General features: G+C 31.2%; 1 protein-coding gene across 2 annotated transcripts in view; it reads right to left on the bottom strand.

Moving 5' to 3' along the window:
• Window positions 1-2,351: 2,351 nt before the first annotated feature.
• LOC137918360 (uncharacterized) overlaps window positions 2,352-16,375 on the bottom strand; it is a 28,382-nt gene continuing 14,358 nt past the window's right edge. For both annotated transcript variants that reach the window (XM_068761137.1, XM_068761136.1), the window contains exons 2-5: window positions 8,496-8,599; window positions 7,640-7,756; window positions 4,371-4,603; window positions 2,352-3,753 (exon numbers count right to left, since the gene is read on the bottom strand). In XM_068761137.1, the coding sequence (XP_068617238.1) occupies window positions 3,360-3,753; window positions 4,371-4,603; window positions 7,640-7,756; window positions 8,496-8,597 (846 nt within the window). In that variant the 5' untranslated portion in view covers window positions 8,598-8,599 and the 3' untranslated portion in view covers window positions 2,352-3,359. The remainder of the gene's footprint in view (window positions 3,754-4,370; window positions 4,604-7,639; window positions 7,757-8,495; window positions 8,600-16,375) is intronic.

The following is a 16,375-nucleotide window of genomic DNA, read 5'->3' on the forward strand; positions in this document are numbered from 1 at the left end:
GTTACAAGCGTTGCAGCTACAATATCTTTTACTTTATGATTAAGATATGATAATAAAATAAAATTTAAAATTTGCTCTTTGATAGGATTATTTTAATCAGCCTGAGTAAATCCAAAAAAATAACGAAACATCAATTTTAAGTAGTTTTTTTGTCAGTACTAAGTGAAGTGTCATGTACGTTATTCCGTGTTATATGAGTTTTATGTTTCATTAATTTATTCCAGAGATAGTAGTAAGTTTTCTGTCTCCACATAATTCTGGTTTTGCTACCATTCCGTTAGCGTATTTTTTACATTGAAAGTATTTAGAAGATGAATGAACACCGTTTTATGAATCTTATTGTAAAGATGATGATTTAAAAAACCAACCAAATAAGCAGTTGACTCTGCTACAAGATGGTTACGTCTCAGACTTTTGCCAGAAACGGAGGTCAGTGAGTGTTGCTTTGAAACTGTATGGTGTATAAACAATTGCCGCATGGTCAAAAGCTTAGTGATTTTATAAAGTTCTTCTGTGGGGAATCGAAACGACTTGAACCATGATACCTTTGGAATGGATCCTAACTTTACTTTTTTATTTTACCTACTTTGATGTGTCGTTTAAAAGTTAAGTGTTTATCTATCACGATATCAAGATATTTTATGCAGTTAGTTTGTTCTATGGCATAGGACGATTTGGAGTCTTTAGCAACAATTTTAAAATCAATTTCCTTTAATTCTCTAGAATATTGTATAGAAGGAGAAGATTGAGGAGAAGGATTGATTTGTTCACTTGGTTATAATTGTAATAGCACGTCGAAATATTTTGGGAAATTTATGTTTGAATTATTAAACATATTATTTTACGAGTTTTTTTTTCTTTTCGTACGTTTTGAAAACAATGACCAAATCTTTACTGTATACCACGGCTATATGTATAATAGTTGGGAAAGGTACAAAATTACGGGCAAATAGCATCTTACTCTTTCCGTTAACAATATGCACTGAACGTATAATGATGGTTTTATAAATAAAACAAAGTAATTCAATTTATTTTTTATTGTTTTCCAAATACCTTTGCAAGGTAATCATGTGATAAACAATACAGAATGGACACTACATTCTTTATATCTGTATGTAGTAGCTGAAATTCATCTTGATTATGAATAAATTGTGTTGCGATACACCGTGTTACTGCGAAATCGAGGACGGAAATTTGTCCTTCTTTACATTTGTTAGGCAAGGGAGAAGTGTTCAGAAAAATGTTCTTATAATTATTTATTTCAAGAAATCCTCGAACTACTTATTTGAAAGTACCTACTCGAGTAGGAAAGTAGAAAGCTTTTAGCAATGATTGCAAGTGGTGATGAGAGTTTAATATTCGAAAATCAGATAATAATGCAAACACAGCCTGTATATTATTTGCTGAATAGTAGCGTAGTTAAAAGATGTATATTGAGTTATGCATTTTTTGATGTTGGCAGTGCCGTGTTTACCAATGTTATGATATAAATGGCATTTGAATTCAAATGTTGTATCAATCAATCAAGACGTTTCTTGAATTTGTTCCAAATTATTCTTTAAGAAAAATTACAAGCTTATATAACAGAAAATTTTATAATTTTAATAAAGAAATTTGGCAAAATGCTTAATTTAATTATACGAGGGACGTTACAATTTTAAACAAACAATTGGAAGCTCTGCGTATTGAGCAAATTTAGAATTTTAGTAATTTCTTTGGAGTCATAAAAGTTAACACGAAAGTATTTAATTTTTGGCCGAGCCGTGCCACAGATGTTCATTTTAATATGCACCTATTTATTTATAAGCATAACTAACAGAATATTTAAAAAAAATAAGAAATGTCATATAAAAGCATAAAGTCTATTATAACTATGTTAATTAGTGTAACATATGACATTGTCTTTCATTGTCATTGCATTGTTTGTCCTCTATATATACCTTGTTTATGTCAAAAATATTCGTACGTGTCAACTTTCTCAGATTTCCACTTTAGTATTAATATTGCTAAATGGCACACATCTGTCTTGCTGCATGTACTAGCTTTACACTGTTAATAATTAAAGATATTTAAAAACAATTCCTAAAAATAATTTATATAAATGTAACTACTATTAAAAGTACAAAACGAATAAACGATCATAAGCCACCATCATTCTAATAACATGTTTAGAAAACATTGCAATAACGTCTACATACTTTCATATATAATTGTAAAATAGATTCCCATATTAAAATACCTACCTATCTACTTTTCGTATCAAATTTTATATGGTTTACAATATCCAACAATGTTTATATAAAACCGAGTATACAGAAAAGTTATATAAACTGAAAACTACTCATCTTCGCACAGGCTGGTTTTAGATACACTAGATCCTCCAATGAAATGTTTTTTTCTCAGACACAGGTTGCCAATTAAATATATCATAATAGTTTTCAGTTCGTATACGTCTTTTCTTTATTAAATAGCAAATCACATCATAGAATATAGTTTTCTACATCAATAAAATCAACGGTGGTCAACGCGTTTTATTTCATGGACATCAAGTTTTGCACTAAACTAAAAATGTATTTCAATCAATAAAGACTATAATTCGTTTGCTGTTTCATTCCCCAAATAAAAATAAAAAAATTCTACAAAAGTACTTAAGTATTGTTTGCTTACTACAGAAAATGTTTTATGTTGCGTCAGTTATAAGTGGTGCTTGAGAAATGTTTGTTTCATTGATTAGTTGTGCAGTAATGCAATGACTGTTGCCTTCTTTCGCCTGTTATTCTCTACATGCATACACACTAGACATCTTTATCACACAAGATCATAACGGGTCCCAGTAATTTCATAAACCATGAGACAGACCTGTTTCCGCTCGCTCAACGATCGTTGATGAAGCGTTCACCTAAAAGATTTAAAGCTAACAGTGTCAAGAATGTTTTAAAACCAGCAGCTTTATCACCCATCTCCTGGGCTTCGAATTAGCTAGTTTGGAATGATTCTTGTCATGTTAGTAACATTAAGATCAGTATCTAAGCTGGCACTGTGACGCAGCGAACGGCCACGGCTCTCGAATCCGCTAGAGATTTGGGGTAAAAACATTGCAGTTTGATTTTCAAACAATTACAGTGTCACTTTTAATAAGTGATTTAAAGTAACTTTTTAAATTAAATCCAATTATATTGTTCTAAAAATCTGCTTTATGAAAAATGTGGTGAAGAATTGTAAAAGCGCAGACCGAGAACACTTGCCGTTCCAATCTTAAAGCTACTACTAGAACTCTAAACGATCAAAGATCGCAAGCTAAATTGATTTTTTTTTCAAAAGTCTTAAAAAAATAAAATCTGCTAGACGTCAACGTTGATTCAGCGGGGGCGCAAAACGGCGCGAACCGTTCGGAAACGCTTCTCGAAACCGAGCTTGGAATAGAGAGAACGGGACGCGTCGTTTTCCGGACGAATCACTACGAATGGCTTATAGCCCCGAGCGGCGACCTCTTTGGTCAGACGCCGAGCGAGGTATATTCCGTATCCTTTCCTCCGGAACTCCGGTCTGGTTTGCATGGAGAACATGGCTCCGTAATAGCTTTGTACCATCCAAGCGGCGAGTTGTCCCTCCACGAAGATGCCGTAAGCAGGTAGCTCAGCGACCAATTTCTCGAAGACTTCACAACATTCGATATCGCTCGCTGGATATAAATCGTGCACCGCTTTCATATGTTCCGGCTGTAGGCGAACTAGCTCCACATCCGGTGGCAGTCTGTAATTGTTATTAAAAATAATACAATTTTTACATTTACATTATAATACAATGTATTGGCCAGAGGTAAGTTTTTCCTAATTAATTTGTGTATACATAGAAGGGGAATAATTAATTGTGAGTAGGTGTTACGATCGAAAATTGAGACACAGAACGTTATATGTATTAATTCTTTCAAATAGGCTTTACTAAGCAACTTAAAAAGTCAAGTCATTGATATGATGTACATTTAAATATGTACTTATTCATAGAATTATTGGTCTTAATTTTCTCCATGGAATGCTACAGCTACGTTCGGAATATTGATTCAATGTTGAAGAACTTGTAAAGAAGCTCAATAGTTACTATTTCAATGTCAGTTTTACATTTTTTTTCTTGTATAAATCTTCTATTTGTAATTTAATAAACACAATATGATACTAATTCCAGTCATATTTATTTCATAAATAAACTTTCTTAAAATAATATGCTTCATTCATCAATCTTGTATTAACTTAAGCTTTGAATTTTTGGCGGATAAATGCAAATTGTGTTCGGGGATATTATTACAGAAGCGTATATGTCCTTTAAATAGGTTTAAAAGACAGGATATCATAGTCTGTACCATACAAACTTACTCATCAGCCCTGGTATCTTCCGGTGGATTGTCGCAAACATACACATCACCAGTAATTTTGTCGTGAGCCTCATAGTGTTTCTCAAATCGGTTCACGATCGCTTCATGAGTGAAATTCAAATACAAAGGTTGGCTGAGATCCAGAAGCACGTCCTCGGTAGTCAGGAGGTCAACCAGCTCCACTCGCTTCGATGGGCAGAATACCGTTACGCTCTCATAAGTGAGCTTATTGGGCTGTAACATAACTATTATTAGAATATTTTATTTATTTACGTTAATATTCAATTAATAGCAAATTTTAGTATTGTGTTTCATCTACGATAATTTCCAAATGTAATAAATTCATGGTCACACTAAAGTAAAATAAAAATCTGCGTATTAAGTCGATAGTCAAGTGTTCTCTACAAAGTGGAAGTTCCGATCGTGTGCCAAAGTTTTTAAGAGCTAGTTTTTGAACACGTCGATTCAAACTGTTATGTTTGAGCTCTTGTTTTTGACCCTGAGATTAATTCTACTGCAATGTATCGATCGGAGAAACTGATGACAATACAAAACTGAAAAACTGTTATTTTAATGACCTTTTATACTAAGTTATATAAAAGAGGTTCGAGGTTCTGGCAAAATAGTAATAACTTGCAATCTAAGTGAGACTCGTGAGAACGTTGATATTCTTCATATTCCTATAAGGCTTTGAATCAAGGTCAATTAGCGCAGCAGACGAGGAAATAATTAAGGCTTTCGAAATATGGAGTTGGAGAAATATATTACGCATAGCGTGAACAGTAAGACGCACCAAAAAGTCCGCTCTCCGACCAATGTACAAGTTTAATAAAATAGTTTATAACGATAAAGCCAAAGTAATTTAAAATATATTCGGTAATGGGAAACTGTATCTAAACAAATCAGATCAGATTTTTAATATAAAATTCTTAATTTGAAGTAAGCATTGCTTACAAGCGTTTATGAAACTTCAAATATAAACATATTTTTACTATACGACCGCGTTCGGAAAAATCTTGATCATTCAAATATTCCTTAGTTGTGTAATAAGTTTTTAACTTTTTGTTTACGAAATTTTCAAATTTATTTATTGGAAAGTGTAGTAAAAGCTTTAGAATCAAATCATAAAAGCGTATACTCAATGTTTTAAAACATTATTAAACCCTGTGCAAGCGGTGAGGATTTTAAAGTAATTTATGTTTTCTATGTCTGACTAATTGGTTGATTGTCAACTCTTCTTTTGCACAAATTAATATTTTTACGAACGAAAAGTATATTTTTATAAATATAGCTTAGTTTTGAAATACAGGTTTAAACAATAGTTGCGTAGTATCGGTGATCTCTTTTAAAAGATTTTCTCATTTACGTCAAATTGGATGTCAGATTGTTATGTTATCCCACCGCTGTGCTGCCGTATATAAGTGTGCTTTCCTAATGCGCAGTATACCTGTTAAAATTTATTTAAAAAAGTGTATTTTTATATTTTAAATTATGACTACTTTGAATACAAGAGTATGCGGATAATGTCTGACTTAAATATTCATACCGTTTCCGAGAAAGTTATTTCATCGCACTGCTTTTGTGTTTCCACTTTTGAATTTTATTCTTAAAAAAATTATTGTTTACTCTCTAGCCCGGTGAAATTCGTTCTGTCGAACAGTCGATGAAAGAATATATTTCGGTATTTCAAATTTACAAAAAATGTTTATTTCAATTTTATAATGGACAAGTCTAGTGTTTTTCTGACTAACTTTAATCTTTTTTTAATTTAAATTTCTTAATGGATTGTTACATATTCCAGACGATAAATAAAAAAATAAAAAAAACTAACCCATGTAATCTTTGTTAACATACAAACGTCTTCGAAATATAGTATGCTTGGGCTCAATGGTGAATGGCATACATAGATAGTTGGTTTTAATTGTTAAATAATTAAATTCATAAATAATTCCGTCTTATACTTTAAAAAAGTAAAATATCTAAACACTTCAATTACATCAATCATTATCATCATGTCAGCTGACAGAGGCCCACTGCAAGACATAGGCCTCTCTTCAAAGATCTCCACGATGACTTGTCTTTCCCTGGCCGCATTCAGCTGTTTCCCACGACGTTGACTATGTCGTCAGTTCATCTAGTGGAAGGTACTACTTGTGCCGTATTAATCACTCAATATAGAGACTAAGGTAATAGTATTTAAAAAAAAATATTTGTTATGTGACGTGTATACCAAAAAGAAAATATAGTATATATTATTTCAATGTCAAAACGTCTTAATAATTAAAAAAATATGTTACAACTTTTGCTGCCTTTATAAATACAATGAAATTTAAATAGACATTATCTAGGATTATTTTTATATCAAAAAGAAAAACTGTTGCTTTAATTCCACTGCAGAAAACCCACTTAAGCTCTCAGGCAAATGTAACACTCGAGATAAAAAGATCTCTTGGTGGTGACGTCACAAGGAACGTGTCTATAACGTGCGAGAATTCAAGCCCCTTTGCTTTAGATCGAAGAACCTTTTCATAGACATATATTTTTTAAGCGGATGAATTTTGCACACACATATTATTTTTTACTACAAATTATTTGATTCATTTGAACATGTTTTGAAATATAAGAGACATTGAAATATAAGTCTTGGTATCATTTTATTTAAAAAGAATATCACATTAAAAGCAGAAGCATTAAAATGGCACAATTAAGCGCTGCGACAATGACAAAATTCTGAAGCAACAGCTTATTTAAGGTGTGTTCAATCTTTACAATATTTATGAAAAAAGTATGTGAAGATCTAATAATTAAACATTACATAACATTACAAATTGGGGGGGGGGGGGGAGGGGTGGCGACAACAAGGTGAAACGACGACAGTGAAGGTCGCGGGAGTGGACAGGCCAAGACCGGTCATTGTGGACGTCTTTGGGGGTGATAGGTAGTAGTGGGCGATGATCAGCTGATATGTTGATGATCATCTAACAAATGTATAAATACTTCTTTTGCATAACGATGTACCAAAGTTGTCGATAATAGGATATAAGATATCGTATATAGGATAAAGAATTATAAATATATAATTTTGAGTTATTGAAGCGTTGGTTTTTGTGTTTATGTAATAATAATATTAATAACTAATTAAAAAAAATATTAAGGAATGGAATACCACTATTAAATCTTGCTCCACTATATATAATATATATTTACAGAAATAACTTTGTATCTCATATTTAAGCATGTTTATTACCATATTCCTCGAGTTTCTCTTACCGTACTCGTACATCCCGGGAAATGTAGACAAATTGGATCGTCGGGCCAATTTTTCGCTACATAAAAATGGAAGTCCCAAACTTTGTTGTTCAGATATGTTTGAATCGTTTGATGAAACTGGAAAGACAAGAATAGATTTTAGCCGTAGCCGCTATAGCCCAATCCGACATTTTACTTTCAAACTTATTTCGGTCAAGTATTGCTTAATGTAATAAATAAATATTAGTTGTATTGTTGTAACTTAAGCATTTTTTAAAATTTAAATTCTTTATTTACGTATTATAACCAGTTTCGTATATTTCTGCATTTTAATATATTTAATTATATTTCGGGCTAAATAAATGGATAGGTGTTTTTTTTGATAAATAGATTTTGCTTGATGTTATTCGGGGTATTAAAAATTCAATTTATAATTTTGTTGGTAAATTTGATTTTCAAAATCGTGTTTTTTTTTCATTTCATGATTGATGAAACGGCAAATGATTTTGCAATTATAAAAAAACGACGAAAATCAAAGTGTCTGCTAAAGGTTTTATCAAAAGCGAAATATTTACTTATTAAAGGTAAAGTTAAAGAATATTTAATTTTTTATATTTCCATTTAAGTATATATATCTATAGTAACTTTCGAGAAAAATTTAACATACATGATACATGATGTGGGAGAGATATAGAATTGTTGCTATTACAATTCTAAAATTATATTTTATTACAATACAGGTGTGAGTAATTTTACGTTCAACTTGCGATTATCAATTATATATTTATGTGTTTGTAATTTTAGTAAATCTTACTCATTTATTATTTTGTTTTCTATTGTTTTTTTTTTAAATATTATTTTAAAATTATAGTTTTACCTTTAGCGATTCTGGCATATATTGCACTAAGATATCGGCCAACGCTGGGAGCTCGTCTTCTCTAACCAATCGGAAGTTTTTCCCTTCGGGCACGATTTCCATCTCTGTAACAAATGATAATTTTTTAACGAAATACTAACATTTTTAAAACATATTCCTTATTAATTTTCAATAACCAAATTAATATTAATAAAAACGAAAGACCGAAAACATTAATTATATTTATTATAATAGAAACCTAGCAATTATTGGCTCTTACTCTTACGTACAAAAGCCATTGAAATATGTTAATGAGAGTTATACGAATAGTTGTTATTTAGAAAATTATGTCGATTAATTATTATAGGAATTTGAATAAGCAAATGTAAGTAATACGCATACATGTAAAAAAGAAAGAAAAGTTTTTTTTCAGAATTATATATCAGTGTTGTATATTTTAATTAGTGAGACGAAGTTAATTAATGCAAAAACGTAATTATAAAGTTTATCATGCAAAAATGTTATAAGAAAAATCTCATTTACATCATAATATCGAGAATCTTTTCTTTTAAACTGGCTTTACCCAGCCCGCTTTGAGAAGCGTATGGTTCGTGCAAAATAACATATACTGACTAGGTTTGTACATATTAACTCCCTCAAATCCTCATACGGGTGGAATTTCTTAGAATCGTTTCTTATCTGACCTCTATTCGGCGAAATGAATAATCCCGCCAAATATCAAGTCTAATAGTTTCATAGATATCGTGATGAGTCAGTATATAGGTAGAAATTTATTACAAAGACAGATAGATTATTACCAAATTTTACTTTTTTATTTATTTTATCGAAAATCCTTTCAGTTCTTTCTGTTAAAGTATAGGTTTTCTTTCTAAATAATTGAGAACTGCTTTGAATTGTGATTTTCGTTTCTAAATAAATAAGTTTTAAACACAGAGTCACTCGTCGTCGGCACTTTGTGTTTGGTACTAATCAGTGTAACATAACTCCTGAAGATGCCCCGTGGAGGGGTGAAACACGTGTTGAGTGATTTGGCGGTGGCAGTTGTGTGATTCGCATTGTTTGCCGCATGCGCATTTATCAGCGGGCTGGCGGGCGGTGCACTTTGTTGCACGACTACTACTGCATGTGCGGAAGTGGCTAAATATTGATCCTTTTCTTACTTAAATAGGTTTTGTAACAGACAATATACTGTTTTATTTTCTGTATATAGTTAATACTTTATTCCTGTATAGCAGTGCACTGCAACCTTTTCTCATCTCCCATTCACTAAAATCTTTCCTAGAATTTTGCGACACACCGAAAGTTAAATTCAGGAGGCGAATGAACGTAATGAGCCACTGTGTCTTAAATATAAAATATGTAATAATAACAAATTGTAAAATTTCAATTTATTAATTTTTACCGCACAATTGTATCCAACTTACGGCACATTGTTTACGGAGCACTGCTGTATAGGATTCGACTTGTATTTGAAATGAAGTCTAATAAACCTATAATTCAGTGTGTTTTTACATTGATTCTTTTTTAATCAGTAATCGATATGTTATAAGAACAACGATAGTAATTATATTGCAGTAAAGATATTACCATCGCATATTTTGACAATCGAAACAGACGAGAATGCGTGAATTGCTACTAGCACACCAATTAAAAAACTTTTAATCTATTGCAAGTTTGGTGAAAATAACCGTAACAAAGTGATTGTGTTGATATTTTTAGTTAATCGGGTTAAAAAAGTTTTTAAAAGATATTTCAATATAATTTCATTTTTACGATTGGTCGACTTTCAATATAATTATTTGTTTTCGCCACTTGTTAATAAAAGTGCAAATGAAATAGTGTTTGAATTATTTAGAAGTAGCAGTGCTAGTCCAGAGGTAGAGAACTGAGACTTGCGATCGTAAAATAGTGTGATAGTTTTATATAATATTTTATTTAAATTTTGTGCATTAATTATTTAGGATCGCCAATGTTCATAAACAAGTTTCTAGATAAGCAGCAGCATCCTCTGCGTACCATAATACCACACTGCGATGCCAACTCGTTCGCCAAGCGTGGCAATTGTCGTATATCCTCCCATAGATATCTTTGGGAGAAGCCTATTCCCTGCAGCGTCTATGGTCTACAAAGACGAAGCAATTCCCAAGCATGTAACTAATTTGCTGACAAATCATTTAGAGACGAAGGTGCCTATGTCCTTAACAATTGCTAAATATCTATTCCTAAAGGAAAGTAAAGCTTCACTACTGGTCACTTATTATTTTTTGTCTCTCCTACTGCACGTCTCTGGATAAATTATTAAATAACACAGAGTTTTTATACTATGTTATACATATAATATTAGGACTCTGTGTTTTAATATTTTAATAGTATTTATTTTTAAACACTTTCTAACACACGATGATCGCTTGTTTTATTTTTTTGAGGTAAAAAAGTCCATCCCTTAGTTGTCTGGAAGGAATTGCTATTTTCGATAAGATCGTCATTTGTTTCTATCGCCTATTTCACATCAATTACGTATTCTTTTCCGGTGCCTTGATGTGTAATAGAGAAATAAATATTTTTATTCTTTGTAGTTTGCGACTTTGATAAAAGTGTATAAGTAGAACTGTATTAAAATGATTGAAAGACGACATCTTGAGATAGTGCATTATTTCCTGTTTAAAATTTTGTCATAAGCTGGTATCAGTACGTTGTTATAGGTAAAGGATCATACTTACAACCTAAAATCGGCTTTACTCCACACTTTATAATAAAAAAATTCGTATGCTTCACACTATTAAACAACTGTGAGTCCAATTAATGACAACTTGTTCCTACTCAGGCCAACTGCCAACTGTAAATTATAAGCACAACTGTTTTGCTTTGTTTGATTATTAGTATTTAGCACGAAATGCGATAAAGGTAACTTAAGACGCTTAGGAGAGTCATCAGTATTTAAGCATTGTCTAGCAATGTCAGCATTAATTTCTTTTGTCCTACCTATCTTGGATCTTAATCGAAAAAAAAATACATAATTTGAATGCGTACGGTTTACATTCTTATGGTATATAAATAAAAAGTTATTAACGTAAAAAGATAAAACTATACTCGTCCAATTGGAACTAATATTCACGTATACTGCCAAGATTTAAATTTTAAACGCTAGTTTTATGTTAAAAGTGTAACATGAACTCAAGCAAGTAATTTCAACGTAAAATCTTTGATAATTAAACGGTTATTTACACTGTATACAGTCAACATGGAACATAATAAATACGGTTGCATCAGAACGGTCAAGGTCTTTGTATATATTATTCAAGCACGCTATTTGACGTTATAATGTACCTGGTGCGGATATGAATAAAAATTGCTTGCAGTGGAAATACATTTTCATGTAGCGTTTGTATAATGAGTCTACAAAGAATACGAAAAAGCTAACGAAACGAGAAAAGAAATAAACATGAATAGACAACCCAACAAAAAGAAACTTAGCGTTTTTTTTTAAATAAATTAATTACTTGCACTTAATAAGTATCGATTCGAGGTCTTGTCTTCTATGAAGTCATAAACAATGTAGTAACCCTTAACACACTAATGATTTTTTTACATTTTTAATTTAAATCTTAAGCAATATAATCTTTCTGAATATTATCTGTGATCCTATTGTAAAAAAACAAACAGATTGCCTATAGAAAGATTTACTGAACCAAGTTGACTTTTAGGGTTATATTTATTGACGTTTTGTTTTTGCTTCTTACAAATGAAAAATCAGTAATATTTTTATGGACATATATTATACTTTTATAAGCATGTTGAGAAGTAACAGAAAAATTTGAACAGCATGAATTTTTTTTTCTGCTGTACGAAAATCGTGTTTATTGCAGCAGAATTAAGGTGACAGCTGTTCAAAGAGCTTAAAAAATATTTACTTTTATAAAGAAAGATATGAAAGGTGTTTTATCGTATGTCTATTTGTAATGGATCTAGCATTATGGTTACATAAGAAAAATTATATTTTCTACCCATATTTATGTCACATAGTTATTCTGAGTTCATAGTGGTAGTAAAAGCAAAAATAATAGTGCAATATACTAAGACAAATATGTATGTCTTTATAACAAAAAATCTTGCTTGTCAAGCTTGTCGAATGTCGTTAGAAGCGGGCAACGTATGACTGGTTATCGTTGTGATCTTCAGGGGAGACATATTCCTTTCTGCCGACATCTATAACCCGACATGATGATGAATATAATCATAAGCCTTGTGTATTCCTACCAAGCCACGCTATGAGAATTTACGAGGCGTAAACCACCTCATCGGACATTAACGGATATAACAAAAGATTTTATTATATGGTTATTCGATTTATTTATAATTAATTTGGCGCTCAATTTTAACCAATGCACTAAATGTATTAAATAATAAACATTGATTTACACGCGCAATGCAGTTAAAAGCTGCTGCAACGTGATACTCTTTAGTTGCTGAAAAATGTTTGTCGGGGACAAATTCGCTAAATAAATAGCACACGAATACGTGCACTCGAACGATTTGTGTTTGGTGGACACATATATTACCAAAGTGACATTATTGCAACCAAAAGTTTGGATAACCTTTTTTGTCGAAAATATTTATGTAGGTTAGGTTTGTTTTCCATATACAGAATTATTGGTAATGCGTATACAAGATTGAAATGGGTGAATGTATAAGCTCATTAATGGTCAGTTTACACAAAATATTAAGAAAATCAATTGTTTTAAAAATAATAAATAATGTAATGGTAGTGACAGTAAAAAAGCGTGTTAAAAAAACGAAAAACTACCTAATAAATTTAATTATAGTAAACCATCTATCCCTGCAGGCTTTTTCAGAATGACCACTTTATACAGGTGACTGGAAATGGGTGTACAAGATTTAAAGCTTTTTGCTGACAAATAAGTTATGCTTGCACCTATTTAAAACTTTTACACCTATAACCAACTATCAATCAACTCTTATATCAGATTTTTACTCTACATAGCGTTAACTGGGCGGTCTAGGTTGCACTAATATAAATTACTATTTTGTGAAGACACTTTAACTGCCAGAATTTAGTTTTACGTACGCATTAATACCTCGTGAAAAAAGTTTAAAACTTTTTGCTGACGAAAGAGATATATATCCATTCCTTTGAAACCTTCACACGTATAATTCATCACCCTGTGTAATATTAATGTTAATTAAAAATAAGTCGTTATTCATAAAATATCGTCATATCATTTCTGTCAGATTGCATCTTAGTGACACAAAATTTTAAACAAATATTAATTAAAAAAATCTTATGCGTCAATAAAAGCGATAAAAGGTTACAGACGAGTGGTCAATACTTAATATACACTGATTTAAGCTTGCTGAGAACGTAGCAATACTATTATTAATAAAATAATAATTCACGATTTGGATTTAATAACATTAAGCAAGTAGAATAATTGTCAAAATCAATGTTTCCTTCTAATCATTACCGTGGCTTTTACGAGAAGAGTTTACAAATTGTTTTTTAAGACCTTATAATACCTTATATACAGTTATAGCTAATTGTTTCAACTATTTATGTCTATCAATATATTAAAGCCCTTTTTAATATAAAATTCATTTAGCTTTTTAACTTAGCTACTACTTTTTTTATTTTTTAATGTTAGTATGATTTCTATCACTCCTATCATTGTAAATAAATGTTTGAATAAATTGCTAGTGTTTTTAATAATTAAAGCTGTATTACCAGTAAATAAGTTATAATTTTAAAATTTTACATGTTAAGATAATATTGACCAATGAAGCATATCGTTAAATTAAAGATTATATATATAGAACCAAGTATGTCGGGGATTAGTATCATGTTGATTTCCACGTGTCAAAAAGAAGATTTATAACATCAAATAATAAAAAAAATTGGCGACATGTGAACTTGGTAGTAGTCTATGAATATACACATAATTTAAATTTTCATTATATCTTTCTTTTGTCTTTTCGAAGGTGTTATGAAGCCTATTCATAGGAATAAATATTATACATTGTTTCAATGAATCGGTTCTACTAGATTAGAAAGGAAAAATAAGTAACTAAAAGCGATGAACGTAGAAATTTCTTGAAATTACAATTCACTCTGTTTATACGTGTGTGCGCGTTACATTTGATTTAGCACTGGAGAACTTGTAAGGGCAAATTTAAACATGGGAGTTACCGCTTTATTTGTACGTATCGTTGGTTCTAACAGACGTCATAGTCTTTACGTCGTGGAAATGTTGGACTTAAATTCGGGAAATAAAAGGCACTCTCCGGAGTTAAGCTTAAAGTAGTGATTGAGTTTGTATCTGGGATAATGAATGTACGATTTATCGACCTAGAGAATACTTGTGTCTTCCTGAGGAATACAGTTTGCATTGTTTTCTCAGGACATTTGATGATCATTATCAAGTCTACACTGAACTGTTGCAGTTTCTTAAAATTCTAGATAATTCCCTGCTATGTATCATCATGTCAAACGATGGATGTTCACAGCAAAGATTAGGCCTCCTTCAAGACCAATAATGACTGGTTTTGCGCAACATGCATTCTGCGGTTTTCCACGACTATAAATATAACTTCGTTAAACCTTATTGAGAGCCTGACCACGTCTCGTCTATCTACTTGTGGTCGCCACTTAAACATCTTTTGATCTCAATGGTCGTCAGTTGTACGAAGAACGCGTATCTCTATCTACAATTAGAAATATTTTTATCCGTTATAATGGATTATAAGGAGGTTCGTAATTGATTACCCAAGACACAAAACAAATGAAGCGCATTATTGCTCCGTAAAAATGATGAGCTGGTGATGGGACTTCTTTACTTCTTTACCTAGCAGAAAGAAGAAGCCGTGGTGTTCTTGTTTTAATAAGACTCTTAGCTCGGGATTTTTAAGAGAGTTGATATTAAAGTAATTCCTTGCTTCGGGATCTCATTTACAGTGAGCGACGGGTAAATACTTCCCACTGACTCAGCTATGTCTAGACGGTACGGCACTAGGCGCTCATGCAAGGACATCGTTAGGCATATTGGACTTTAAAGGGGTGAATATACTTGTCAGCAAAAAACTTTTACTGTTATTACCCTTATTTCCAATATACAAAGAGATCACTCTAAAATACATTACGTTAATTTATTTTTTTATTGGAATGCAATGGGTTAAAAACTTCTGGCAGTACAAGGCTGTTGGTATAATAATTAATTTTAATATATAGTAATCCGAATTTCGAAAACAAGTTTTCTTATTATATTATAATTACGTTATTTATTATTTCTGAAACCATTGATTTTTGGATAAGTTGTACGATTTATTAATTGACAGCACACAAGCTACATATTTTTCTTTTTAATTTTTTGGCATTTCTCGAGATTGGTTGCTAGTTTATGAACGAATATCCGTTATGTCCACTCTTTTTATTTGAAATATTGACTTTGATTTTTTAATAAACACTAAAACTAATTTCTAACGTAAATTAACGAATTACATTTTTTGTAGGTTAACACCAAATAGCTTCCATAAGGCGTTTGCGTGTTTCAATAGCGTGATGCGTGGGTTGTAGAAAGTAGACGCCATTTTGAATCTGGATTTCGTGACCTAATATCTACTTATTTGCTCTAATAGGCAGAGTTTTAACGGTGTTCATTGAGTCAATAGCATAGTAGAGAACTCAATATTTTTATTAGCATCATTTCGAATGTTATTGTCATTTAATATTAATACATTTTCTCTTGTGTTGCTAATATGTAGTATGTCATATTAAAAATATGAATTACTTTATGAAAATTTAAGAAAAAAAAAACATTATTAACAGCAGTTTACTAAGTTGCAGTGATACATAATTATATTCTGCGTGA

Source organism: Battus philenor, unplaced genomic scaffold, assembly GCF_028537555.1.
Source record: "Battus philenor isolate CCGP_79_NKW_IND1 unplaced genomic scaffold, ilBatPhil1.0.hap1 SCAF_14, whole genome shotgun sequence".
Classification (NCBI taxonomy): domain Eukaryota; kingdom Metazoa; phylum Arthropoda; class Insecta; order Lepidoptera; family Papilionidae; genus Battus; species Battus philenor.